At 44.6% G+C, this 26,786-nt stretch overlaps 1 protein-coding gene across 1 annotated transcript; it reads left to right on the top strand.

The window, feature by feature from the left end:
- Positions 1-4,284: 4,284 nt before the first annotated feature.
- Positions 4,285-25,203, top strand: BAD (BCL2 associated agonist of cell death). Its single transcript, XM_073554612.1, has 5 exons — positions 4,285-4,444; positions 6,163-6,307; positions 13,038-13,213; positions 16,230-16,388; positions 24,197-25,203. Exons 2-4 carry the CDS (start codon positions 6,163-6,165, stop codon positions 16,359-16,361), a joined length of 453 nt encoding a protein of 150 aa, XP_073410713.1. The 5' UTR covers positions 4,285-4,444; the 3' UTR covers positions 16,362-16,388; positions 24,197-25,203.
- The last annotated feature ends 1,583 nt before the right edge of the window (positions 25,204-26,786 follow it).

Below are 26,786 nucleotides of genomic sequence, written 5' to 3'. Positions count from 1 at the left end.
TGGATCTTGTAAAGCCAGAGTTGTCAATCAAAGATGAAGAGAGTGGAGATGGATGATGGATGGAAAACAAGTAGCTGGGAAGCTGCAGTGATCTGTTCAGCCACAAGGGCAACGAGCACCTGTGCTTAGTTTGAAAAGTCATTTTGTGCTGACAGATAAATTATAAAATTAATTTGAAAAGTTTTAAAAAAAGTTTTAAAAGAAAAAAGTAGGATACAGAAAATAAATCAAATGTTGAAAAAAGGTGAGGAAGGCAAAACAGTTTAGTTGCATGTACAAGGAAATCAAACGTATAACTTTGATGTAGATTTTTTCTTTTTATGGAGTGGCAATAAAAAAGTGTTGACATACCACATATTTCAGGTTTATAGAGTATATTTACAAGGTGCAGTTGTGCTGTGGTTCTTGACATGTGGGCAAGGAACACACACAGGTTTAAAGTGGTTGTCCGGCTGTGGTGTACAAGTCTGCAGCTACAGTCACTTCTTCTCCTACTTTGGTTTTATCCATCCTTCACTCCCCGATGCATTCCTCTGTTGTATGTGTGAGTATATTTATATGATTGGTATTTTCCTTTATCCCTGTTCGTATTACCTTGTTAATCTGGTTGGTGTATTAAGGTTCACTACTTCTCCCTTCTTCCATGGGAGGGAGAAGGGTAGAGACTGAGCGTGGATTCAGGAGCTGAGGCAAGGTACATGACCCCGGCATCTTCACCATCAGAAGTAATTAGGGGAACAGGGTGAGCTAGGGCACCCCTAGTGTTAGGGACAGGGAAGGAGCCCCTGGTCCCGGGATACCCAACAACAGAGTTGTGACAGCTACTCTATGTAACTGCAAATTTGGGAATCCTCATAGCACACGGTGATGATTTTTCAATGCCAGGAGAGAGCAGACATGAGAATGCAAGTATGCGATTTGCATTCTTCAGGCCACATTGACTAGAAGTAGCCTTGTCCAATACACTTACATTGAATGAAGATGCTCACGTCTAGTCAGCACGTGGCCTCATGTATGCAAATCGCATACTTGTGGTCACATGTCCGCCACCAGAGAACCCTCACTGGAGGAGGAGGCTGGTGGTGTGGTGTCTTGCATATGTGGTCATGGCCAACAGTGTTTGACTGGACAGATAGTTGGAGGAGTGGTGCACTCACCTACAGCAGCATTTGACTGGACAGGTGGTGAATATGGTGCTCTCATGCGTGCTAGCGTTGACCTGACCAGAGGGGTGGAGGTTGCACTTGAAAGGGGTAGTGGTTAAAGGGGTTGAATACTTTCTTTTGCAGATTTCCTCACACACTGCACAGAACTGAAAGTGTATGAGAACCTCTGCGCCTTTCCTTTATGGGACTGGTGGAGACAGCAAAGTGCAGCACACAGCTTTCTCCAGCACGCGTGGCCAACACTCCATTCCTTTGAGGGCATTCTAGAGCCCTGATCTCGAGATCAGTAGACGGCCAAGCAGTCAGACTCCCACTGATCAGAATGTTATTACTTGTCCTGCTGGGGACAGCACTTTAAAAAACTTGGTTGGATCTGCATGTGTACAGGGGAGCCAGGAGGGATCGCTGTTTTCGTAAATGCCCATTAATAAGCGCCGATCTACCATATAAAACTCATCAGGGCTTATTTCCTGGCCAGTTCGACGGGGCCACACAAACTGAGGGGACAGACCAATGGATAAGACAATCCAGATACTGTCCAGTATCTTGTCATCGGCAGCACATCACCTGTTAACATGGGGGATGTGCTGCCGATGATTTTTATACTGGTATACATGAGCCTTTTTTCTTGTTCATCAGGTGATTGGCAGCATGGGTACATGGGCCGATGCCAGGTATAGGTGTACATTCTGACTCACCAAGAGGTGGTGTGAGCACAGAAAGTACCCGAGGCAACTCCAAGTACGGCGAGACAGAATTTACATTATTTTATAACAATGCCAAGGCTGGTCTTTGGCACGCCCATTAGAATGAATGGCGCAGCAGTGCGTATGATTGACCTATGTATGATTCACACAGGGGATTTCAGAGGGTCAGACCCACAGCGACTAGAATGACTAAGACCTAGCTGTCTAAACGTGTTGGTTTTGCCTCCAGGGTATAAGTGGTATGCCATTGTCCTTGCTTTTATAATGATAATACAATAAATGTTACGTTTTATTCATAAAGTCCATCGCTGGAGAAAACTTCCATGGATATGGGATTACTTTCAAACTTAAGAAAGCCACTTTAAAAAGATTTTTCACCCAATGCTGTTAAAACAAGACATGCTCATCCCGGTGCCAGCATTGCCCCACCCCACCATCACCCAACAGACCCCTCCTTCATATCCCCCATTACAGCCTTCTTCTAAATATCCACCGTAACAGCCCTCTCCTACACATCCCCCATAACAGCCCTCTCCTACACATCCCCCATAACAGCCCTCTCCTACACATCCCCCATAACAGCCCTCTCCTACACATCCCCCATAACAGCCCTCTCCTACACATCCCCCATAACAGCCCTCTCCTACACGTCCCCCATAACAGTCCTCTCCTACACGTCCCCCATAACAGCCCTCTCCTACACATCCCCCATAACAGCCCTCTCCTACACATCCCCCATAACAGCCCTCTCCTACACATCCCCCATAACAGCCCTCTCCTACACATCCCCCATAACAGCCCTCTCCTACACGTCCCCCATAACAGTCCTCTCCTACACATCCCCCATAACAGCCCTCTCCTACACATCCCCCATAACAGCCCTCTCCCACACATCCCCCATAACAGCCCTCTCCCACACATCCCCCATAACAGCCCTCTCCCACACATCCCCCATAACAGCCCTCTCCCACACATCCCCCATAACAGCCCTCTCCCACACATCCCCCATAACAGCCCTCTCCCACACATCCCCCATAACAGCCCTCTCCCACACATCCCCCATAACAGCCCTCTCCTACACATCCCCCATAACAGCCCTCTCCCACACATCCCCCATAACAGCCCTCTCCCACACATCCCCCATAACAGCCCTCTCCCACACATCCCCCATAACAGCCCTCTCCTACACATCCCCCATAACAGTCCTCTCCTACACGTCCCCCATAACAGCCCTCTCCCACACATCCCCCATAACAGCCCTCTCCCACACATCCCCCATAACAGCCCTCTCCTACACATCCCCCATAACAGCCCTCTCCCACACATCCCCCATAACAGCCCTCTCCCACACATCCCCCATAACAGCCCTCTCCCACACGTCCCCCATAACAGCCCTCTCCTACACGTCCCCCATAACAGCCCTCTCCTACACGTCCCCCATAACAGCCCTCTCCTACACGTCCCCCATAACAGCCCTCTCCTACACGTCCCCCATAACAGCCCTCTCCTACACGTCCCCCATAACAGCCCTCTCCTACACATCCCCCATAACAGCCCTCTCCTACACGTCCCCCATAACAGCCCTCTCCTACACGTCCCCCATAACAGTCCTCTCCTACACATCCCCCATAACAGCCCTCTCCTACACATCCCCCATAACAGCCCTCTCCTACACGTCCCCCATAACAGCCCTCTCCTACACATCCCCCATAACAGCCCTCTCCTACACATCCCCCATAACAGCCCTCTCCTACACGTCCCCCATAACAGCCCTCTCCTACACGTCCCCCATAACAGCCCTCTCCTACACATCCCCCATAACAGCCCTCTCCTACACGTCCCCCATAACAGCCCTCTCCTACACGTCCCCCATAACAGTCCTCTCCTACACATCCCCCATAACAGCCCTCTCCTACACATCCCCCATAACAGCCCTCTCCTACACATCCCCCATAACAGCCCTCTCCTACACATCCCCCATAACAGCCCTCTCCTACACGTCCCCCATAACAGCCCTCTCCTACACGTCCCCCATAACAGCCCTCTCCTACACATCCCCCATAACAGCCCTCTCCTACACGTCCCCCATAACAGCCCTCTCCTACACGTCCCCCATAACAGTCCTCTCCTACACATCCCCCATAACAGCCCTCTCCTACACGTCCCCTCTCTCCTCCTATGCTGTCTCCTCTCTTCAGGTCACACTGCCCCATCTCCCTTTTCTCTCCTTCCTCCAGTCTGGTCACATGACCTCGCTATTAACTGTCTGCATTCCGACACCTCCCGCGTTATTATGGTTACCGGCTGTTTCTATGTCACGTGGGACGTATAGACAGGACTGATGGGCGGCGCTTCCTGGAGCTCAGAGCTATGATTGGTTGGGGCAGAAAACAATTACCCAGGAAACAGCGGCAGGGGGCGGAGATTATGAGAGAACCCGGAAGGAAGGAGGGAAGTAAACATGTCTTGTGGGAGGAGCGATGAGGACGCCGCCTGCTGCTGGACACGGGCTGAGAGTGAGTGAGAGCGCCCGGCGACAGAGGCGGCACTGACCGGAGGGCGGCTGAGGAGGTAAGGGCTGGTGCCGGGGCGGTGTGCCGGGAGCGCAGAGAGTGGGGGCCGCCATTACTGAGGGCTGCTCACTCACCATACACGGGTGAGTCACGGGCTGGCACCATCTGTGAGCTGGAGGTGTAGTGCGCCCCCTAGAGGTGGCTGGCAGTTAGCGGTGTACAGGTCAGACATTGCACTTGTCACTTGTATGATCCTGAGTCCGGGCAGCGCCGCACAGCCTTGGAATCCGAAAGGAATTTTTGCTATTGGGTTTCATTAAAAGTGTTGCCTGGTATGTTTCCCTCCTCTCTGGCTGCGGGATAACTTGGGTAAAGCCCCCATACACACTGGGCTGATGTTAGCCTGCGGACAGTGAGCGGCTCAGATGTCTGTGCACATCGGTCTGAGATCTCACGGCAGACCCGAGCGTGACAGACAGTGTCAGTAATACGCGAGACGCGCGGTCAGTCCGGGCATTGCGGCCCGATGGGCACAGATCTCTGCATGAGCCTTACTGCAGGGTTCCCCACATCCAATCCACAAGGCCCGCCAACAGGTCATGTTTTCTTGATTTCCTTAGTCTTGCTCAGGTGATAATTCCATCACTGGACAATACAAAGGAAATCCTGAAAGCATGACCTGTTGGCGGGCCTTGTGGATTGGAGATGGGGAACCCTGCCTTCATGTATGTGGGGGGGAGAAGGAACCGGCGTGTCTGATTTTGGACTGTCGATCCTCGTATTCTCCCAGAGGTGACAGGTAGCGTGCTCTCCTGTGTACGGCAAACGTGGCTGAGACAGCGGTCCAAGGAAACACATCTGACGTGCACGACTCCATAGACTGACATTGGTCCGTGTGCGATTGGATGATTGGTCGGGTTACACTCGGGACTGAAAATGCCCTCGTCTGCAGCTGTCCTTTCACTGAGCTCATTTATCACCATATCATCAAAGTTGAGTTTAATTTAATCGTTCTCGGGAGCACATCTAGAGTATATGCTGTCGAGAATGATAACAGCCTGTGGGCAATCAGTCTGTGAGGTTGGCCTTCCTAAACATTGTAGTAAATGACCACTGATTGACCCTTTTGTAGCGGATTGGTGGCCGTTTATGGCCACTGTTCAGACAGTCTAAACAAGCCTTTCATTAAACTCATTCTGCAGTCAGCAATAGAAGGAAAACAACGCAAAGTTTTTAATGAAACCCAAAGGTGGCTAAAACCTTTTTAAGTGAACCCAGGCAGAAACTTTTATCCTCTCCCTCTACTTAGCGACCCCTTTCTTGGCTGATTGACAGGTTGTTTGCTTTGGTAATCAGCCAGGGGTGCAACATTGGACCCTTTAGGTAGGAAATGCCCACCGCCATAAGGTTGGGGCTACATGGCGACTTTAGGCATGCGACTCCAGCCTAATAGGGAGCCCCTTTTCATCTTTGCTGTGTGTCTTTACATATGATTTATATGTAGTCTATGACCGGATTCTTGGGCGGAACACTACTTGGATCGATGCATCTGTACGGTGAATATTTGCCAGTATGTCTTTTGTTTATTCACAATATACACTTTTTGTGTTTCCACGGTTAGCGGACATAAGTGATCTTATACGCGTCCATATTATATAAACTTTTATATATTTTTGTCCTGCTCTCTTGTGGCTTCCTGCCATTCTGTGTGCCGATAGACTTCCCAGATTATACATGGCGCCAACATTTATGTCTTCTTCTTTTCTGATCCCACAGATGGCTGACTCTCCTCCATCCTCTATGTTTTCCATAGAAGAATTCCCACCACATGAGCAAGGTGCAGCTTTCCCAGGAGCCATTCCTCAATCCTACAAAGAGACAAGAGGAAATCAGAGTTCTCCTAACTTGAGACGAGGCAAAGGTAAAACTGCTTGCTACTTTTGTTTGCTTTATCCCAGGCTTAACAAAAAAGTGTTTGTCGTCTTTATCACTCCAGCCTTTGGGTACAGCTACACTTAGCGATGTACCAGCGATCCCGACAATGATATGACGCGGTCAGGATCGCTGGTGCATCGCTAAGTGGTCGCTAGTGAGCTGCCACACAGGCAGCTCTCACCAGCGACATAGCAGCGGTCGGGAGTCGCTACTTACCTGTCAGATGCGGCGATCCTGCGTCCTCCCGCCCGCGTCCACATGTCGCTCGTCGGCGCCACAGGAAGCCCAGCAGGAAGCGCCCAACGAGAAATGGTCCAGGACGTTCTCGCGCGATCAGCGATAATCAGCGGGGGAGCCGGTCGGAGGTAAGTATCACACATAGCGATATCGCTGCTATGTCATAAAATCGGTGACGTTACAGCGATATTGCTAGCGATATCGCTATGTGTAACGGGCCCCTTAACCCCTTCATGACCCAGCCTATTTTGACCTTAATGACCTGGCCATTTTTTGCAATTCTGACCAGTGTCCCTTTATGAGGTAATAACTCTGGAACGCTTCAACGCATCCTAGCGATTCTGAGATTGTTTTTTTCGTGACATATTGGGCTTCATGTTAGTGGTAAATTTAGGTCGATAATTTTTGTGTTTATTTGTGAAAAAATCAGAAATTTGGCGAAAATTTTGAATTTTTATTCTGTTAAACTAGAGAGTTATGTGACACAAAATAGTTACTAAATAACATTTCAAACATGTCTACTTTACATCAGCACAATTTTGGAAGCAAAATATTTTTTTGTTAGGAAGTTATAAGGGTTAAAAGTTGACCAGCGATTTCTCATTTTTACAACAAAATTTACAAAACCATTTTTTTTAGGGACCACCTCACATTTGAAGTCACTTTGAGGGGTCTATATGGCAGAAAATACCCAAAAGTGACACCATTCTAAAAACTGCACCCCTCAAGCCACTCAAAACCACATTTAAGAAGATTATTAACCCTTCAGGTGTTTCACAACAGCTAAGGCAATGTGGAAGGAAAAAATGGACATTTTAATTTTTCCAACACAAATTTCCTTTCAGCATCAATTTTTTCATTTTCACATGGGCAACAGGATAAAATGGATCCTAAAATTTGTTGGGCAATTTCCCCTGAGTATACCGATACCTCATATGTGGTCATAAACCACTGTTTGGGCGCATGGCAGGGCTCAGAAGGGAAGGAGCACCATTTGACTTTTTGAATGGAAAATATGCTGGAATATTTAGCGGTTGCCATGTCGCGTTTGGAGAGTCGCTGTGTGCCTAAACACTGGAGCTCCCCCACAAGTGACCCCATTTTGGAAACTAGACCCCCCAAGGAACTTATCTAGATGCATAGTGATCACTTTGAACCCCCAGGTGCTTCTCAAATTGATCTGTAAAAAAAAAAGTACTTTTTTTTTTCACAAAAATTATCTTTTAGCCTCAGTTTTTTCATTTTCACATGGGCAACAGGATAACATGGATCCTAAAATTTGTTGGGCAATTTCTCCTGACGACACCAATACCTCATATGTGGTCATAAACCACTGTTTGGGTGCAGGGCAGGGCCCGGAAGAGAAGGAGCGCCATTTGACTTTTTGAATGGAAAATTAGCTCCAATCGTTATCGGACACCATGTCGCGTTTGGAGAGCCCCTGTGTGCCTAAACATTGGAGCTCCCCCACAAGTGACACCATTTTGGTAACTAGACCCCTTAAGGAACTTATCTAGATGTGTAGTGAGCACTTTGAACCCCCAAGTGCCTCACAAAAGTTTATAACATAGAGCAGTGAAAATAAAAAATCATTTTTTTTCCTCAAAAATGATTTTTTAGCACGCTATTTTTATTTTCACAAGGGTAACAGGAGAAATTGGACCACAAAAGTTGTTGTCCAGATTGTCCTGAGTACGCTGGTACCCCATATGTGGGGGGGGGGGGGGGGGGGGCACTGTTTGGGTGCACGGCAGGGCGCAGAAGGGAATGAGCGCCATTTGACTTTTTGAAATGAAAATTGGCTCCAATCGTTAGCGGACACCATGTCGTGTTTGGAGATCCCCTGTGTGCCTAAACTTTGGAGCTCCCCCACAAATGACCCCATTTTGGAAACTAGACCCCCTAAGGAACTTATCTAGATGCATAGTGAGCACTTTGAACCCCAGGTGATTCACAGAAGTTTATACTGCAGAGCAGTGAAAATAAAAAATCTTTTTTTTTTCCTAAAAAAAAATTTTTTAGTCTGCAATTTTTTATTTTCACAAGGGTACCAGGATAAATTGGACCCCAAAAGTTGTTTTCCAGTTTGTCCTGAGTATGCTGGTACCCCATATGTGGGGGGAGACCACTGTTTGGGCACACGTCGGGGCTCGGAAGGGAAGTAGTGACATTTTGAAATGCTGACTTTGATGGAATAGTCTGCGGGCATCATGTTACATTTGCAGAGCCCTTGATGTTCCTAAACTGTGGAAACCCCCCACAAGTGACCCCATTTTGGAAACTAGACCCCATAAGGAACTTGCCTAGATGTGTGGTGAGCACCTTGAACCCCGAAGTGCTTCGCAGAAGATTGTAACGCAGAGCCATGAAAATAAAAAATCTTTTTTTCCTCAAAAATTGAATTTTTAGCTCGCAATTTTTTATTTTCACAAGGGTCACAGGAGAAATTGGACCCCAAAAGTTGTTGTCCAGTTTGTCCTGAGTACGCTGGTACCCCATATGTGGGGGGAACCACTGTTTGGGCACACTTTGGGTCTCAGCAGGGAAGTAGTGACATTTTGAAATGCTGACTTTGATGGAATGGTCTGCGGGCGTCATGTTATATTTGCTGAGCCCCTGTGTGCCTAAACAGTAGAAACCTCCCACAAGTGACCCCATTTTGGAAACTAGACCCCCCAGGGAACTTATCTAGATGTATGGTGAGCACCTTGAACTCCCAAGTGCTTCACAGAAGTTTATAACGCAGAGCCGTGAAAATAAAAAATCATTTTTTTCCCTCAAAAAAAATGATTTTTAGCCCGCAATTTTTTTTTCCACAAGAGTAACAGGATAAATTGGACCCCAAAAGTTGTTGTCCAGTTTGTCCTGAGTACGCTGATACCCCATATGTGTGGGGGAACCATTGTTTGGGCACACGTCAGGGCTCGGAATGGAAGTGGTGACGTTTTGAAATGCAGACTTTGATGGAATAGTCTGCAGTCGTCATTACGTTTGCAGAGCCCCTGATGTGCCTAAACAGTGGAAACCCCCCACAAGTGACCCCATTTTGGAAACTAGACCTTCCAAGGAACTTATGTAGATGTATGGTGAGCACTTTCAACCCCCAAGTGCTTCACAGAAGTTTATAATGCAGAGACATGAAAATGAAAAAAACATTTTTTTTTTTTCCACAAAAATAATTTTCTAGCCCCCAATTTTTTATTTTCCCAAGGGTAACAGGAGAAATTAGACCCCAAAAGTTGTGCAATTTTTCCTGAGTACGCTGATACCCCATATGTGGGGGTAAACCACTGTTTGGGCACACGTCGGGGCTTGGAAGGGAGTGAGCACCATTTGACTTTTTGAACGCAAAATTGGCTGGAATCAAAGGTTGCACCATGTCGCGTTTGGAGACCCCCTGATGTGCCTAAACAGTGGAAACCCCTCAATTCTAACTCCAACCCTAACCCCAACACATCCCTAACCCTAATCCCAACCCTAACCCCAACACACCCCTAAACCCAACACTAACCATAAGCCTAACCCTAATTCTAACCCTAACCCTCTTTCCAACCCTAACCCTAACCCTGATGGAAAAATAAAAATATTTTCTTTATTTTATTAGTTCTGCCTACCTATGGGGGTGATAATCGGGGGGTTCATTTACTTTTTATTTCATTTTGATCACTGTGAGAGTGATCAAAATGAAATAATGGAATCTGCAGCCGGCAGATTCGGGCGGGCGCACTGCGCATGCGCCTGCCATTTTCTAAGATGGCGGCGCCCATGAACCGGACCCGCCGGACACCGGGAGCGACGGGGGGACTTGGAAGGTGCCGGGGGCGGTGAGAGTGGGTGAGGGGGGGATCGGAAGCTGGCGGGGAGCGAAGGGAATGGGAGGGGGGGCAGATGATGACAGCGGCGGCAGATCGCCGCTGTCATTCAGTGGCAGGGGGGGCGATCGCCGGTGGGGGGGGTCAAATCGGTGTCTCCAGCCATGTCCGATGCTACTGCAGCATCGGCCATGGCTGGATTGTAATATTTCATCAATTTTCATTGATGAAATATTACTATCGCTCTGATTGGCTGTTTCACTTTTAACAGCCAATCAGAGCGATCGTAGCCTCGTGGGGGCGAAGCCACGCCCCCTGTGGTGAATTACAAAGCCCCCTGTATCTGCGGGTCAGGTGACCTTTCATTGACCCCGGTCACCCGACCCGCAGGGGGGCTTTGAATTCATGACACAGGGTATGCGTCATAGGTCGGATTGGCACCGACTTTCATGACGCATACGCTGTGTCACAGGTCGGGAAGGGGTTAAAGGAGTTGCCAGGACTGATATAACTATGACCTAATATATTGTTGACCTATCTGTAGCAGTTCTCGGCCGGCTTCTCTCCGCCTTGCTCAGTTGATTGATTGGTCTCTTCTTATTGAAATGCATGAGCAGAAAACTGTCAATCAACTGGAGTGGAACTGGGAGAAGCCGTCCGGTAACGACACCGTACCGACCAGTCAGGTCGCTCCCTATAGTCTCCATTCAGCTCTTCCTAATATGTATACTCTAGTACATCGTATACATCTTTTCGACACGGGAACAAATAACAGTTGATCTTTGTGCGTGTTTGGTGTCGGACCACCAGAAACCTGATATTGATGACCTATCCAATGTGTTAGTCCTGGATAACTTCTGTAATGCGAGAATGCTTAAAGCATTGAAATAAAATGTCTTTCTAAGGCCTGTTTAACACTTCAGTTATTTGACGTCAGTCAAAATCTGCCGTTTTTATAAAAAAAAAAAAAGGATCCGCCATTTTTCTGGCGGATCCGTTTTTTTTTCCCCTGTAGACTTGCATTAGCGGCAGATTTTGACTGATGGTCGTCCGTTGCATCCATTTATTGACGGATCCGTTTGAATTGTAGCGTCCGCCGGCTGGAGTAGACGGACAATGTAACGTTTTTTTGGAGCGGTATTATTTTATTATTTTTTCTCTCTCTCCCCCCCCTCTCCCCCCCCCCTCATTGTGGGTAGAATCACTGTAACCCTGGTACCTAGTATTTCACTTTCACAAGCTGCCTAAAAAAAATTCTCCATGCATTTTGTTTGTGTCATAAAAAAACACATTTTTATTTGACTTCAATAAGCAGTCACTGCGGGAAGAGTCGTGCTGGAAGTCTGTTTCCATCAGTATTGAAAATGACGAGGACAATGTGCAATATTTTTTTTCCTATGACAGTACAAAACAAATGATGCACCCCACATACGCGTATCTGAGGAATTTAGTCAAATGCTATAAAGGGGTTGTCCACTACTTCTATACTGATGTATATTCTTAGGATAGATGTCCATGTCAGATTGGGGGGGCTGTAAATGCACAGCTCTGTTCGCTGCTTCTGGCTGCTGCAGATCGGCTCCTCTTGGGGAGAATAGGAGCACATTTACCGTACCTGCTAGTAGCCACTGCTCAGTGTACTGAGCTTATAACCCCACACCGATCTGACACTGACCTCTCTCTTCTACTGCATTAAGTTGAGTGCCAGGTTCTTCTATCCATTGATGTGTAATATATAGATCAGGGGTCTCAAACTCGGCAGAGTAAATGGGCCGCACATAAAAAAAAATTGAGCTGGAGGGCCGCATTCCTTTCAAACTTAATACACCTCGTACGCGCAGGGCTCGGCTCCGCACACCTCGTACGCGCAGGGCTCGGCTCCGCACACCTCGTACGCGCAGGGCTCGGCTCCGCACACCTCGTACGCGCAGGGCTCGGCTCCGCACACCTCGTACGCGCAGGGCTCGGCTCCGCACACCCTGTAAACCCCTCCTGAACCCACGCATAAACTTACCTTCATCCAGTGCCATGACAGCCAGCACACAGACAGCAGCGTCCGTCCTGCACACACTGGGGCCCTTGATTATGTGACCTCATCACAGGTCCTGTGCAGTGTGTGCACACAGAACAGCCAATGCCATCGCCGCTCCTGAATGCGTGCCTTCCCCCTGCCTCAGGGAGTGAGACGTGGTGGGCCGCGTGTTTGGGACCCCTGATATAGATAATAATCGCACTTTACTTTTGCTGCCAAAATTTCTGCCAATCAAAAATTATATAATTTTTTTTTCATCCAAATAGGTATGATTCTGCAGCAGGTGCATGGCTTTCTGCAAAGTCCATTCAGATGAATGTGGCAGAAATGTCCGCTAAGAATCTAGACTGTGTGACACTGCCTGTAAACAATACTTGGTGTTAATATAATCCTAAAACCTTTCATTTTTTGGCGGGTTGCTGAAGGGACAGACCTCGACCAGTAGAGCGAGTCTGATTGCTTCCTAGTTATGGTCCAAATTGCGGAGCTTGCTATTATTCCCCAGCCTGGGGTAGGGGTGTACTTACTGCATGCTCTTTGCTTTACATTGGCTGTAGCTCTGCTGGATACAAATGTTGCAAACTGATTTACGTTTCATTTATTATAAAAATTATTTTATTTTTTTTTTTTGGCAGGAAAAGAACCTCGCAATCGGACAGAATCTGCATCAGAGGCGCTGGAGACGGACCCCGTGGGTGAGCTCAACCAGTTCCGTTCCCGTTCTCGCTCTGCTCCATCTTCCCTAATGGTTGCCGCTCGGTATGGACGAGAATTGAGGAGAATGAGTGATGAATTTGACCAAAGCTTCACGGTAATCACTGCTGGCTTATAAAATGTCATTCCTCCGTTCTCTTGAAATCACCATCTGAAAGATGTGCTGCTGATCTGTTCCTCATCTCTCTGTAAAACGTATCAAGTTTGGTTCCAAATGTAGAAATTAGAAGGCATTTTATTGAAGGATCAGAATCGCCACAAGCAGAGGTGTACCCTAAAGCGACTCAACCCCACTTTTACCCGGCACTGAAAGTGGCTGCTTTCGTCATGTATAGTTGCTCTACCTGGCACCCTTGGTTCTTGCCTCCTCCACTGAGGCTGGCATTCTGGTCATCCAACATCCATTATGGCCACTGCAGTGGAATGAGGAGTGCGGTGGTAAGTCTAAAACCATGCTTTCTCCGTCTTTCCTGTGGTTTAGACTTGCCTCTATTCCCTCGGCCACTGCAGTTCCCATCTTGGATGCAGGGAGAATACTGGTCTCCGAGGAGGAGACAGCAGGAGGCAAACGGAAGGCACCAGGTAGGGATACTATACATGACGAATGTTTGGTCTCTTTTCAATGCCAGTGTGGAGAGTTGTTTTAATGGGAATCTGATTTCTGCTATTTAATCTGAGAGTAGCATGATGTAGGGGCTGAGAGCCTGATTCCCCTGGAAGAAGCTGACGCGTCGGGGTGAGGGGACGCTGTACTGGACACCGTGACCACTGCATACATCCATCAAGGTAATGTGACATTTGACTAAATTGGTCTCTGACAGTTGGGGTTGGGTCCCTTTTTCATTTGGATAACCTGACACTAGAGCACTTTACATATTTATAATTGGGATCCTATCTTCCAACTGGCAGCACTATTGTGCACTTTACTATTGTATAATATATTATATACCTTTCAGCTTTGGAGCATTCCATTAGATGGAAGGGGAAGAATTATGACATTGTTGGAAATTTTATCCAATTATAGGACTTATTGCTTCCCCCCCCCATGGGTAACTATATCATTACAGTAGTCCGTTGGGCACTAGAGCACTTTATTTACCCATAATTGGGATTTGGACCCCCTACTTGCAGGGCTACTTATACGGACTATTGCTGTATGATATGCTATCGGTTATAGAATTGCACTATTCAGATAGGGAGGAATTATAATATTGTTGGGAAGTCGGCTCAGGTATATGATTTATTGTTCTTCCATATATCAGCTATTATACTACGGATGTTTAAAGAGTCCTTTCGAACGGCATCCCCTTCATGACATTTGTTGGTATACTTGTTTTGAATTAATAAATTATAAATTTTATCATGGATCTCTTCTTGGAACTGGACCTCTAATTTTAATTGAGAACCACAGTTCTTTTTGTGTATTGTATGTAATGTGAGAGTAGCATGATGTAGGGGAAGAGCGCCTGATTCCAGCAATGTCTCACTTATGAAACTGTGTTTTTGTATTAAGAATAGAAATGTTTTATCAGCAGGAGATTATCACTACAGGACTGGGTGTTTCATGCCTCCGGGGCCAACCACACCACTTCCACCCGATAGGCTGCTACCTGTCAACATACTGTACATTGTAGACAGAAAGCTACCTGTCTGTGTTGAGGCTGTGGTTGGACCTGGAGTCACGAGAAACCTAGTGCTGTAATGATGATCTCCTGCTGATAAAACACTGGGTAAATGATGTGTCACTGAAATCTGCGTCTCTCTGCCCCACGTCACACTGCTCGTGGATTACATAGTAAAACCTGCTGACAGATTCCCAGGCCACATTGCAATATGTGCAGCGAAGCTCCTCTATACCTACAATTATAAAGCACTGGATTCTGCTTATGTGTTGGGGTGATTTTAGGCACCACCATACAGACGTCACTGTGACCTCTGCACAGCAGTAATTCTCAGGGTTATGTCACGGAACCAGCATTAAGCACACAACAATATCCCACCATAAACATCACGTATTTATTAACCCTGCACTGTGACATCACTGTACTTATTAGCTCTGTGATGCCATGCCACCAAGATAACAAGCTGTGTCATCGCTGCACCGTGACCATGATGTGGTACCAAAGATGTACGGATGATGTCACGAAATGTGACTTTATGCACATCGATGTCGCTGTACAGAAATATTAATGTGTTGATTATGAAAGGAATACTGCACACAGCAGTGTCATAGAAGAGGGGAAAAAAAACCCCAAAAAGTAAGTGATCTTTACAGGTAATGACTATAGCTGGCCAAGCACATGGGATAGCTCAAACATTCGTCCGACTGCTATCTCTCAGGACCCCCAGTCACGTGATGGAGCACAGTCGTGGCTGCTGGACCAGGATCCTGCAAGTCTTTTTGATCAACTCTAGCCTGTAGTTGTCTATTTCTTGGGTTAGACAGCGCAAGAGAGCAGTAAATGTCTTGGCGGCAGAGCAGTAGACCTGGCGGCATAGCAGACAATCATAAATTATGAAAATGAATGGCTTTTTCTATGATACATGGGGTTTATACATGGCATAATTTATAGTATTGGCAGCTTCTATAAAAAACAATGTTTCTGCTGTAAGTTTGCTGGAACGTGATAACTCAATGACACTTATGGCTTCTGATGTTTGCATCACATTAATCTATAGTAGGATCTCAGGTGGGACGGAGGGCAGAGACTTCACTTTTGGTCCTGCATTAGAGGTGATTAGACAGGACACATTTTCTACGAGGTATAGCCGACCAAAGACATCCTGGCTGATCCGAGCCTCATTGTGCATCAGGGTCGATCCCAGAAAGCAGCACATTACTAGTAATAAGTCCTCCTGAGGGGAGCGCTCACCCCCGTCAGTGATGATTGACGGACAGTTCTGCAGACATCTATGGATTACTACGACCTCCTACTAGAGTTTTCAGCATCCCCAGTGCCATTTCTGCATAGTAAGCCTGATGTGGTGCAATGATAATGTCTCGCCGTATCTACTATTCAGAAGCAGATTTATGCCAACAATCAATATATCACTATGATTATTATTTGTCTGGTTTGTGTAATACAATTTGGTCACTAAATTTTGTCCCCCAGGGTCTTCCTCGTCCTAAAAGCGCAGGTGCCGCTGCCCAGATGACTGGAAACAAGAGTATACGGGACATGATTCTTAATTTATTGCGATGGAAGAGCAAAGAGAAGAGTGAGTCGGAGAGTGAGAAGGATTAACCGTTCTCTGCGGAGGAGTGAAGTCAGGTAATGGCACTTCTGAGCTGCCATTCAGTTCTTTACTGTGGAGAGTTAAAACCTTGTAGGCAGAAATTGTGCTCAAATTTAGATAATGGCAGACAAAAAGTATCCGAGGCGACATCCGGTACACTGCTCTGAGTTAAGAGGTGCAGGATTGCATTATTTGTTTTTAAAGAGAAATGTATCAGAGAATACCTTATACATGAAAAACCACCTGCACTCGCTGAAGATGCTCCATCCCCAAACCTGGTCAGTGCTGTGGAATAAAATACTCTGCCCCAGGTAGAAGCCATCCAGCACTCGTCCAATGCCAAACCTAGAGCTTGCTCGTTTAGGGAAAAAATACTAGGGACCCAATAAAAAGAAAAGCGCCGAGAGGCAATTTATTTTTTGTCACAAATAAATGTTGCACAAAAAGCCATATTTTTGCACAAAAAAATGAAATTCTTTAATGGGGTAGTCTAGTTATAAGCTAAGGCTGGGATCACACTACCATGTGTGATACGAGAAACTCGCACGAGTTGCTCGCATCAACCCCCGGCGCTGCTGCCGGCACTCAGGACCGGAGCTGCGGCTGCATAGAAATACATGGAGCCGCAGCTCCAGTCCTGAGTGCTGGCAGCAGCACCGGGTGTTGATGTGAGAAACTCGTGCGAAATAGGGTGATCCCGGCCTAAGAAATAATTGCAGAAGGCATGAATGAACAGTAAGTAATACAGGATCTGGTGCTGATACTTAAAGAGGTTGTCTCCGCACAACTTGTTTGCCAAACTATATAGGTTTAAAACTGCAGTGTGCCTTTTAATTAAAAAAAAAAAAAAACAGATTTCTCTTTAGCACCAACCCCACCCACTCCCCCGTTAAGTTATTTTTGTTTCTAGGTTGGCTATTATTATTTTAGTGCCATTTATTCCGTGGCGCTTTTACATGTCTAAGTAAAAAAAAAAAAACTCCAAGCAAACGTGGCGCTAATCACCTTAGGATTTCTTGAATACATCCACTTCCAGCTCTTACTGATTGAAGGTGAGCATAACCACAACTAAAAGAATTTATTTACTGTTGGTAAAAACATATTGCGCTCAGAGAAAGCGCCGCACTTGTCTTTTTTCCCTCTCTCCCTAAACCAGGGTATTTCTGAAGGCTTTTACATGTCTATCAGACCATTACGTAATGTGAGAGCAAACACAAAAAAAAATCTAATGTCCATAAATAATATTCAAAGTATTGGAAAAGATGCATGTATTCCAAGAAGTAAGTGACCTGTGGTTAAGCGTCACTAAATATATACCAGGGCTACTGAATGGACGTGTGTCCACCCTGACGCGCGTTTTGGCAGAGCCTTTGTCACAGGGCAGAAACTATACATTATTATTCATTATTGTCGTTATACGACAACCTGGGGTACAGATTGATTAATTTCAATATAGGTAAACTGAGATTGTGCATGGACATAAGTACACCCATTATTGGTATATTTGATAATGGCTACTGACTTGTACCTGTATTTTATGTGTGCCCATTTTCACAACGTGTGTATTTATCCTTCCTCTCCTCTATCCCTGATCTTCTAATATACTTTTTTGCTTTGAATATTATTTATGGACATTATGTAATCTTTACGTGGCCTCCTGTCCCCACCTCCCATGGAGCGATCTTGCATCGATGTACCTCTCCTTACGTGTCGGTACACTCAAGCATCTAGCAGGTCCTTGGTTTAGCAATGTAGAAAAACATGGAGGTAGAGGATACCTTTCAGGGAAATACCTGGTTGTCAGCCAACTCGTGTTTTAGCACATTTGTCTCCTTTTGATGCGTTATCACCTTGAACAGTGTGCAGACTCTGAAATAAGGTGCAGCTTCCAAGGTGAGGTTCATGGAGCTGCTGCTTGTGGCCGACCCTACAGAGAAGTGAAGAATGCCCTTAACTTGCTAAGAAGTTCTGCGACTTGTCAGGTCATCAGTGATCATTCTTTGATAATTGTCTTACGACTGACCTTAGACTTGGAGAACCTGCTCAGACTTCTCATGTGGAAAGTACCAAGGAGATGCCTTGTCTTTAAATGTGAATGTAAACAAGGGCATAAAAAAAAGACATGAACTTAGAACAACGTTCTGTGAAAAGTCCCTGAGATATCAGACCATCCTTAAAGGGTTCATCCACTACTTGGACTTCTTCTTTTGACAGCATTACTAATGTGGCATAACATGACCGGCACCAGAATGGGAGGCGAGGATCTTATTTTACATGGGGGGAACATGGTATTTAACCCCTTCACAAGCCCCCCCCCCAAACCTGTTTTACACCTTCCTGACCAGGCCAAATTTTACAATTCTGACCAATGTCACTTTGTGATAACAATTCTCGAACGCTTCAAGGGATCCCAGTGATTGAGCTTGGGGTTTTTTTGTTTTTTTTTTTAGTGACAAATTGTACTTTGCTAGTGGCCAAATTTGTTCGATATGACTTGCGTTAACTTGTGAAAATATCGTAAATTTGGCGCAAATTTAGAAAATTTCACAATTTTCAAACTTTTAATTTTTATTCTCTTTAATCCCTTCACTACCAGAGGTGTTTTTGTTTTCTCGTTTTTCTCGTTACGATCCTTTGATCGCCGGTTATTGCAATGTAGTGGCAAACAAAGAAAAAATGTAATTCTGACACTTTTTAAAAAAATTTTCTCGTTACGCTGTTTAGCTATCGGATTTTTTTTTTTTTTTTAAATCTTGGATATTCTGAACGCGGCGATGCCAAATATCTGTATATTTGATTTTAATTTGTTCTATTTTGGATGGGGCGAAAGGGGCGTGATTTGAACTTCTATATATATATTTTTTTTAAATATTTTTAAAGCTTTTTTTTTTTTTTTTTTTTTTTTTTTTTTTTTTTTGTAGCCATGGGAGACTAGGAGCTGCACTACTTTGATCTCCTCTGCTACACACAGGTGATGATCAGATCACCTGTGTGTAGCAGAATTGCTCACTTGCTATGACCGCCGGGCAGCTCTCATAGCAATCCGGCAATGACAGCCACAGTGGTCTGCTGGAGACCTCTGGTTGTCATGCTGACCGGTGACCCGCGATCATGTGACGAGGTCACCGATGGGTGGGATTTAACTAGTTAACATCTGCAGGTGGATCGCTATTCCACCCGTGGCTGTTGTGGGCATATATCAGCTGACATGTGCCTGGAAAGGTGCGGTCTTAGCACCAGAGCCCACACCAAAGAGGGAGTCCAAAATCGGTGTACTATTACGCCCGATGTCGGAAAGGGGTTAACCCCTTAATGTCCAATGACGGACACAGTCCGTCATTGGACTTCTCCCCTGCTTTGATGAGGGCTCCGGCGCTGAGCCCGTATCAAAGCAGGGACATGTTGGCTGTTTTGAACAGCTGACATGTGCCCGCAATAGGCGCAGGTGGAATCGCGAGCCACCTGCACCTATTAACCCGTTAAATGCCGCTGTCAAACGCTGACAACGGCGTTTAACCGGCGCTTCCGGCCGCTGGGCCGGAAATTAGGTCATCGCTGACCCCCCCCCCCGTCATGTGATCGGGGGTCAGTGATGCATTGGCATAACAACCAGAGGTCTCTTGGAGACCTCTATGATTGTTGATGCCGCTTTGCTATGAGCGCCACCCGGTGGTCGGCGCTCATAGGTATGCAGTAATTCTGCTACATATAGGCGATCTGCTCATCGCCTATATGTAGCAGAGACGATCAAGTATGGCATGCTTCTAGCCTCCCATGGAGGCTATTGAAGTATGACAAGATTAAAAAAAAAAAAAAAAAAAATTTTTAAAATATGAAAAAAAAAATAAAGTTCTAATCACCCCCCTTTCGCCCTATTCAAAATAAAACAATAAAAAAAAAAAAAAATTACACATGCACACGTTTGGTATCGCCGCGTTCAGAATCGCCCTATCTATCAAGAAAGAAAAAAGCATTAACCCGATCGCAAAATGGCGTAGCGAGAAAAAAAAAAAAACCCAGAATTAAGTTTTTTTGATGTCTGTGACAATGCAGTAACGGGCAATCAAAAGAACGTGTCTTCATAAAAGTGGTATCATTAAAAATGTCAGCTCGGCACGCAAAAAATAAGCCCTCACCCGACCCCAGATCACGAAAAATGGAGACGCTACGGGTCTCGGAAAATGGTGTTTTGTTTTGGGTTTTTTTTAGCAAACTTTGGATTTTTTTTTCACCACTTAGATTAAAAAGAACCTAGACATGTTTGGTGTCTATGAATTTGTAATGACCTGGAGAATCATAATGGTAGGACAGTTTTAGCATTTAGTGAACCTAGCAAAAAAGCCAAGCAAAAAACAAGTGTGGGATTGCACTTTTTTTTGCAATTTCACCGCACTTGCAATTCTTTTCCCGTTTGTAGTACACGACATGGTAAAATCAATGGTGTTGTTCAAAAGTACAACTCGTCCCACAAAAAATAAGCCCTCACATGGCCATATTGACGGAAAAATAAAAAAGTTATGGCTCTGGGAAGAAAGGGAGCGGAAAACAAACGCAAAAACGAAAATAACCTTGGTCCTTAACTGGTTAAATGAGTTATGTCACATAATAGTTAATATAACACTTCCCACACGTCTACATCAGCATCCGTTTTTAAACATCATTTTTCTGTATCGCTTCATTGGGGGACACAGGAATTTTTGTTAGGAAGTCGTAACTGTTAAAAGTTCATCAGCAATTTCTCATTTTCAAACAAAACTTAAATTTTTTTTTTTTTTTTCTTAGAGATCACATATGAAGTGACTTTGAGGGGCCTATATGAAAGAAAATACCCAAGTGTGACACCATTCTAAACTACACCCCTTAAAGTGCTAAACACACATTCAAAAAGTTAATTAACCCTTTAGGTGCACCGCTGGAGTTGAGGCAATGTGGAAGAAAAAATGGAAAATATAAAATTTTCTCACAAATTTTCCTTTAACCACAAATTTTTCATTCTCATAAGGGTAACAAGAGAAATTGCACAGCAAATTTTGGGGTACATTTTCTCCTGAGTATGCCAATGCCCGATATATAGGGGCTCGGAAGGGAAGGAGCGCCACTTGATTGACTGGAATCTTTAGCGGACATCATGTCGCGTTTGGAGAGCCCCTGATGTGTTTAAACAGTGGTAAAGCCCCCACAAGTGACACCATATTGGAAACTAGACCCCTCAAGGAACTTATTTAGAGGTGTGGTAAGCACTTCGAACCTGGAGGTGATTCACAGAACTTGATAACATTAGGCTGTGAAAATTAAAAATAAAAAAACGTTGCTTTTAGCTCCAAATTTTTCATTTTTGCGAAGGCTAAATAGAAGAAAATTGACTTTACAATTTGTTGTGCAATTTCTCCTGAGTTCACCAATAACTCATGTGGTCAAAAACTACTTTTGAGGCATAGTGCAAAGCTCAGACGGGAAGAAGCACCATATTATAGTGCAGATTTTGAGGGTGCCATGACCCACTGGCAGAGCCCCTGAGGTTCCAGAACAGCAGAACCCTCCCAAAAGTGACCCCATTTTACAAACTACTCTCCTGAATCAATCCATCTAGGGGTCCAGTGATCATATTGACACCACAGGTGTGTCACAGAAGTTTATACCATTTGGCAGTGAAGAAAAAATAATTACGTTTTTAGCACCAAAATTTTGTTTTAGCCCCAAATTTTACATTTTCACACTGGGAAATAGTTAATGGCTCCAAAATGTGGCCTATAAGTTCTGCTGAGCGTGACAATACCCCATATGTGGCTGTACAGTATTACTTAGCCACACAGCGAGACTCGGGAGGGACGGTGCGCTATTGGACTCTTGGAGAGCAAATTATTGTAGAATAGTTTGCGGACTCCATATACAGAGCTCCTAAGCGCCAGAAGAGCGGAATCCTCCCACCTAAAGTGACCCCATTTTGTAATTTACACCCCTGTGGGAATTTATCTACAGGTGTAGTGATGGGATTTCCAGTCAATACTTTATTTTTTCCATCAAGGTCTGTGTGTTCCTAGTATTTCTCTCTCTATATAGATCTGATTTCTGTCATCTGTGTACAAAAATGTCTGTGGTCAATCTACGCTAACGAGCCAACACGTGCACAGCTGACCATACTTCTAGCTTATAACATTAGACCCTTACAACTGTGCATGGCCAGATTTCCAGATGTACCAGGAAGCAGGTATAAAAAGGAACTTCTATTAAGTTACCGTAAGTGGATCGTTCACGCCGTAAACTACAGAATATTTTCACCACCCCATTGCAAACTAGGGTTATTAATAAAATGTACAACTAATATAACAAGAGATTTCTCCAAATTCAATGCAAAAATGCAACTTTTATGGACTACTGCCGTCTCAGAATCATTCAACCCATTTATGACAGGTGTTTAGTAGAACACCTTTTGGCTGTTATGACCTGCTACAAACGAGATGCGTAGCCAGACACTAGGTTCTGGCAGCTTTCCTGAAGTATCTTGGCTAATTTCTCATGGTGAAATGGCTTCCAGTTCACTAATATTCTTGGGTTTTCAAGAGCGAGTGGTCTAAAAAGGTAATAGAAGAGATAGATACCTTGTATAAACAAAGAAAATGATGCCAAAACATACATGGACACTGAATGTTCGTAGACATACAGTTGTAAATCTAGTTTGCCAGTTCACTGGTTACACTACCTGGACATGGCAGAAAAAGGAAGCTCTCACCCACTGCCACCAGATTCTGGAGTTGGCAGGTGGTCCGAAACCCTTGAGTGATTGCACAAGAACTGAAGCAAGATTTGGTAGAAGAATACTAAAGGCCCAAGATCACTATATCTAAACTCAAAGATGTCTTCTCTTCCAGCTCCAATGTTCTCCTAACCATATAAATAAGCCACAGACTGTTTGGTATTCTTTTCTGTGGAACAGTAAGAAAAAAAAATAATAAACCTCTTATGCCTACGGATCATTGGTATGTCTGGAGAAGAAAGCATATGGTGCAAAGAACACCCTGCCTATAGTAAAGCATGGTGGTGATGCCACCTGCAGGGAATCATGGTAGTGGCTTGGTGATGCCTGCAGGGAAGCATGGCTGTGGCTCGGTGATGCTCTGGCCCTGCTATGCTTTCTCAGGCATTGGAAACCTGCTCTGTGTAAAGGGCAGTATGGATTCAATCAGGAAATCCTAGGAGCAAACTTCATGCCTTCTGTGAGGAAGCTCAGGCGTCATTGGTCCTTCTCACAGCACAATGAACCAAGGAAAATCTAGCAAAGCTGCATGGTTTAAAAAAAAAAAAAAAAAAAAATCCAAGAGTGGGGTTACTATTGAGTTGCCCGACTTGAAACCCGTAGAACATTTTTGGTGGGATTTGAAGAAAGTGGTTGCGGAACTGATACCTAAAAAAATGTTAGTGAACGGGAGGTGTTGTCCATGAAGAATGAGCTAAAATTCCTCCATGAACTATGCCAGACGACTGTGTCTGCTTAGGAATCAAAGTGGCAGCAGGTCATAACAGCTAGAGGTGCTGTCCTAAAGATGCTTTTCATAACTGGGTTAATAATTCTGATTCCAGTTGTAAGTAAAAGTGGTGTCGTGTGATGAATTTGGATAAAGTAGTTGAAATGAATCATTTTAAATTGTTTTTGCTCGACAGAAGTTTGTAAATTTTGCTAATAAACCTAATTTGCATTGGGGGTTGAATCATTTTGATTCTGGCTGTAAGCAGTGCCAGATATTCAGTATTGACAGATGCACATAAACCCCTTTTTGAATGTGAATTTGGGCTATGCCTCAGATCATTTGCATATTAAATTTATTCCGCTCCTGTCTTTTCACAGCTGACGCCAGGGTGGCCGCACTCTTATTCACTACAACCGGGGACAACAGCGGCTTCCTTACACGGTCACTGTAGCCATTTCCAGATGATGGACTGAACTACTGGGATGAAATTTTCTGCATGAAGTCTTGCAAGACGTGGGTGCCCCACTGGAGAGCATACTCTGAAGTTACCCAATGTGCCACTATATATACTTTTTTTTTGTATTTAAGAAAAAGAACAAAACAGATTTTATAAGAAGAGCACAGAACAATGAAATGTGACTTGAGTTTTTTTTTAATCATGTCTCATGGGCCGACCTCTGAAATAATTTTTATTAGGCATTTTATACAGCATTCGTAGCAATTAATTTCTGCCCTGGACAACACTCTGTTTTCTATAGATGGAGCTACGGCTCATTGTGCTGCTGCGATCAGGTTTGCATCGAATAAAAAAAAAAAAAAATCATCATGTTTTGTTTTTTTCATATCTTAACAGGACAACTTTCAGTAAAGCATACCACACTATGGGTCTGATTTCATAATTGCATTTGTGTGTCTTTTGTACAGTTTGACTTTTTCATTTGTACCTTTTTTCTTTTAAGTCTGTTTTATGAGTTTGACGTATTTTTTTTCTTTTTTTTTTTTTTCTTATGCAGATGTAAGCTCATCCCAAAAAAAGGGTTTAAGACAAAAATAAAGAGCTTTTTATTTTTTACTTTGCTCAAAATTCATGAACCGCGTGCATCATTTTGATGAATTTGGAGCAAAAATCATCAGTGTATCCTACTAACTGAAGGAAAAATTACTTTAAATTAAAAAAAATGCAAATGATGAATCTGTCTGTATGGGTATGTGCAGACGTTGCGGATTGGCCTGTGGAATTTTCTGCGCAGGTTCTTCCTCTCTTGGCAGAAAACGCAGGTAAAAATCCACGCCTTTTTATACGTAGATTTTCAGGCGTTTAAAGGGAATTGGATGCGTTTTTGTCAGCTAAATAAAGATCTATTAGTTAACAAAGAATTGTGATGTCATTTCCTTGTCCAAACTGTTCTCTTAGGCCTGGATCACACTTCCGTTTTTTAAAATCTGTCAAAATCCGTCGTTTTCCGTTTAAAAAATGGATCCGCCTTTTTTTGGCGGATCCGTTTTTTGTCCCATAGACTTCCATTAGCGGCTACCGCGGATCCGTCAAAAACGGATCCGTTTGCGGCAAAACGGATCCGTTTTTTCACACTTTGGCGGATCCATGCAGATGCCAAAAAACGGATGTGTGAAACAGGCCTTACATACTCCATTGAAGAAAGTTTACACAGATGGATAGATCTATAAATAGATCTATAGATAGGTATATCTGTCTATAGATATATAATACCAAGGCCGATGTTTAGTGATGAACAATGTTAAATTTTTTTTTAGAAAAAAATGGCGTGGGCTCCCGTGCAATTCTCAATTTTCTGCGCCAGACAGGGAAAGCATGCGACTGGGGGCAGATGTTTATAGCCTGGGAAGTGGGCAATACCCATGGATCTTCCCAGGCTATGAATATCTTCCTGCAGCTGTCTGCATAGCCTTTACTGGCTGTTAAAATAGGGGGACCCAAAAAAAAAAAAAAAAAAAAAAAAAGCGTGGGGTCCCCCTATAATCTCTAAGATGTGCCAATTCCGGCACTTAGCCTCTCTCTTCGCACTACCCTGTAGCATATGGGGTTGATGTCACCTTTTGTATTATAAGGTAACATCAAGCCCGGTTAGTAATGGAGAGGCGTCACCCTAATAATAAGATATTATTAGACCAGGAAAAGCACGGGAGTAACCTTCCCTTTATGCTCTCCATTTTATTGAAAGACCCTTAGAGTGCTGACCGGTCCACTGAAGACTCACGGAATTAAGAAACACGTCGGGACGCACAGGGTGAATTTAGGGCTATATATATAAGGGCTAGCTGTGGACTACCCTTGTAAGGGCGGGAGTCTGGGGCGATAGGTTTATGCCAGCCTTGACAGGGCTTAATAGGGCAATCTAACCTGTCCCCTCTACACGAATCCTGGTTATTCAAAGAATGGATTCTGATGACTCACGCCCCGCAACAACACTTGGGTGAGATTGTTCTATGTTATTTTTGTTTATTGATTTAATTTCTTACCCACTGTATGGTCTATTGCATTGATTCCCTTCATTTGGGTCTCAATTACTGCATTTGGTATGATCTATTTGCTGTTTTGAGTGAATTTTATCCTTGGACTGCCCTGAGATCAAGTTTGCATTGTCTCCAGTCCGACTGACATATAGAGAACTGGGATCAGTTGCATTTTTTCCTTTTGGACATAGAGATTTGTATTACTCTCTTTGTGGTCGTTCACATTTTAGCAACCAGTGTTCTTAATATACACTCCCTTTTTGGGGTAGCTTTTAACATGTCTTAGTAAAAGTTATGTTTTATTACTGTTTAAAAAAAAAAAAAAAATACAGCCTGAAAAAAGTATTTTAAAGGGAATCTGTCACCCCATTTTTCGAAAATGAGCTGCCGGCACCGACATCTGGCTTATCTACAGCATTCTGTAATGCTGCAGATAAGCCCCCGATGGCGGTGGCTGCATCTCATAGTCAAAAA

The sequence above is a fragment of the Dendrobates tinctorius genome, unplaced genomic scaffold (genome assembly GCF_039654945.1).
Source record: "Dendrobates tinctorius isolate UK_male_01 unplaced genomic scaffold, ASM3965494v1 ptg000211l, whole genome shotgun sequence".
NCBI classification, from domain to species: Eukaryota; Metazoa; Chordata; class Amphibia; order Anura; family Dendrobatidae; genus Dendrobates; species Dendrobates tinctorius.
This window is presented reverse-complemented; position numbering and strand designations above follow the sequence as displayed.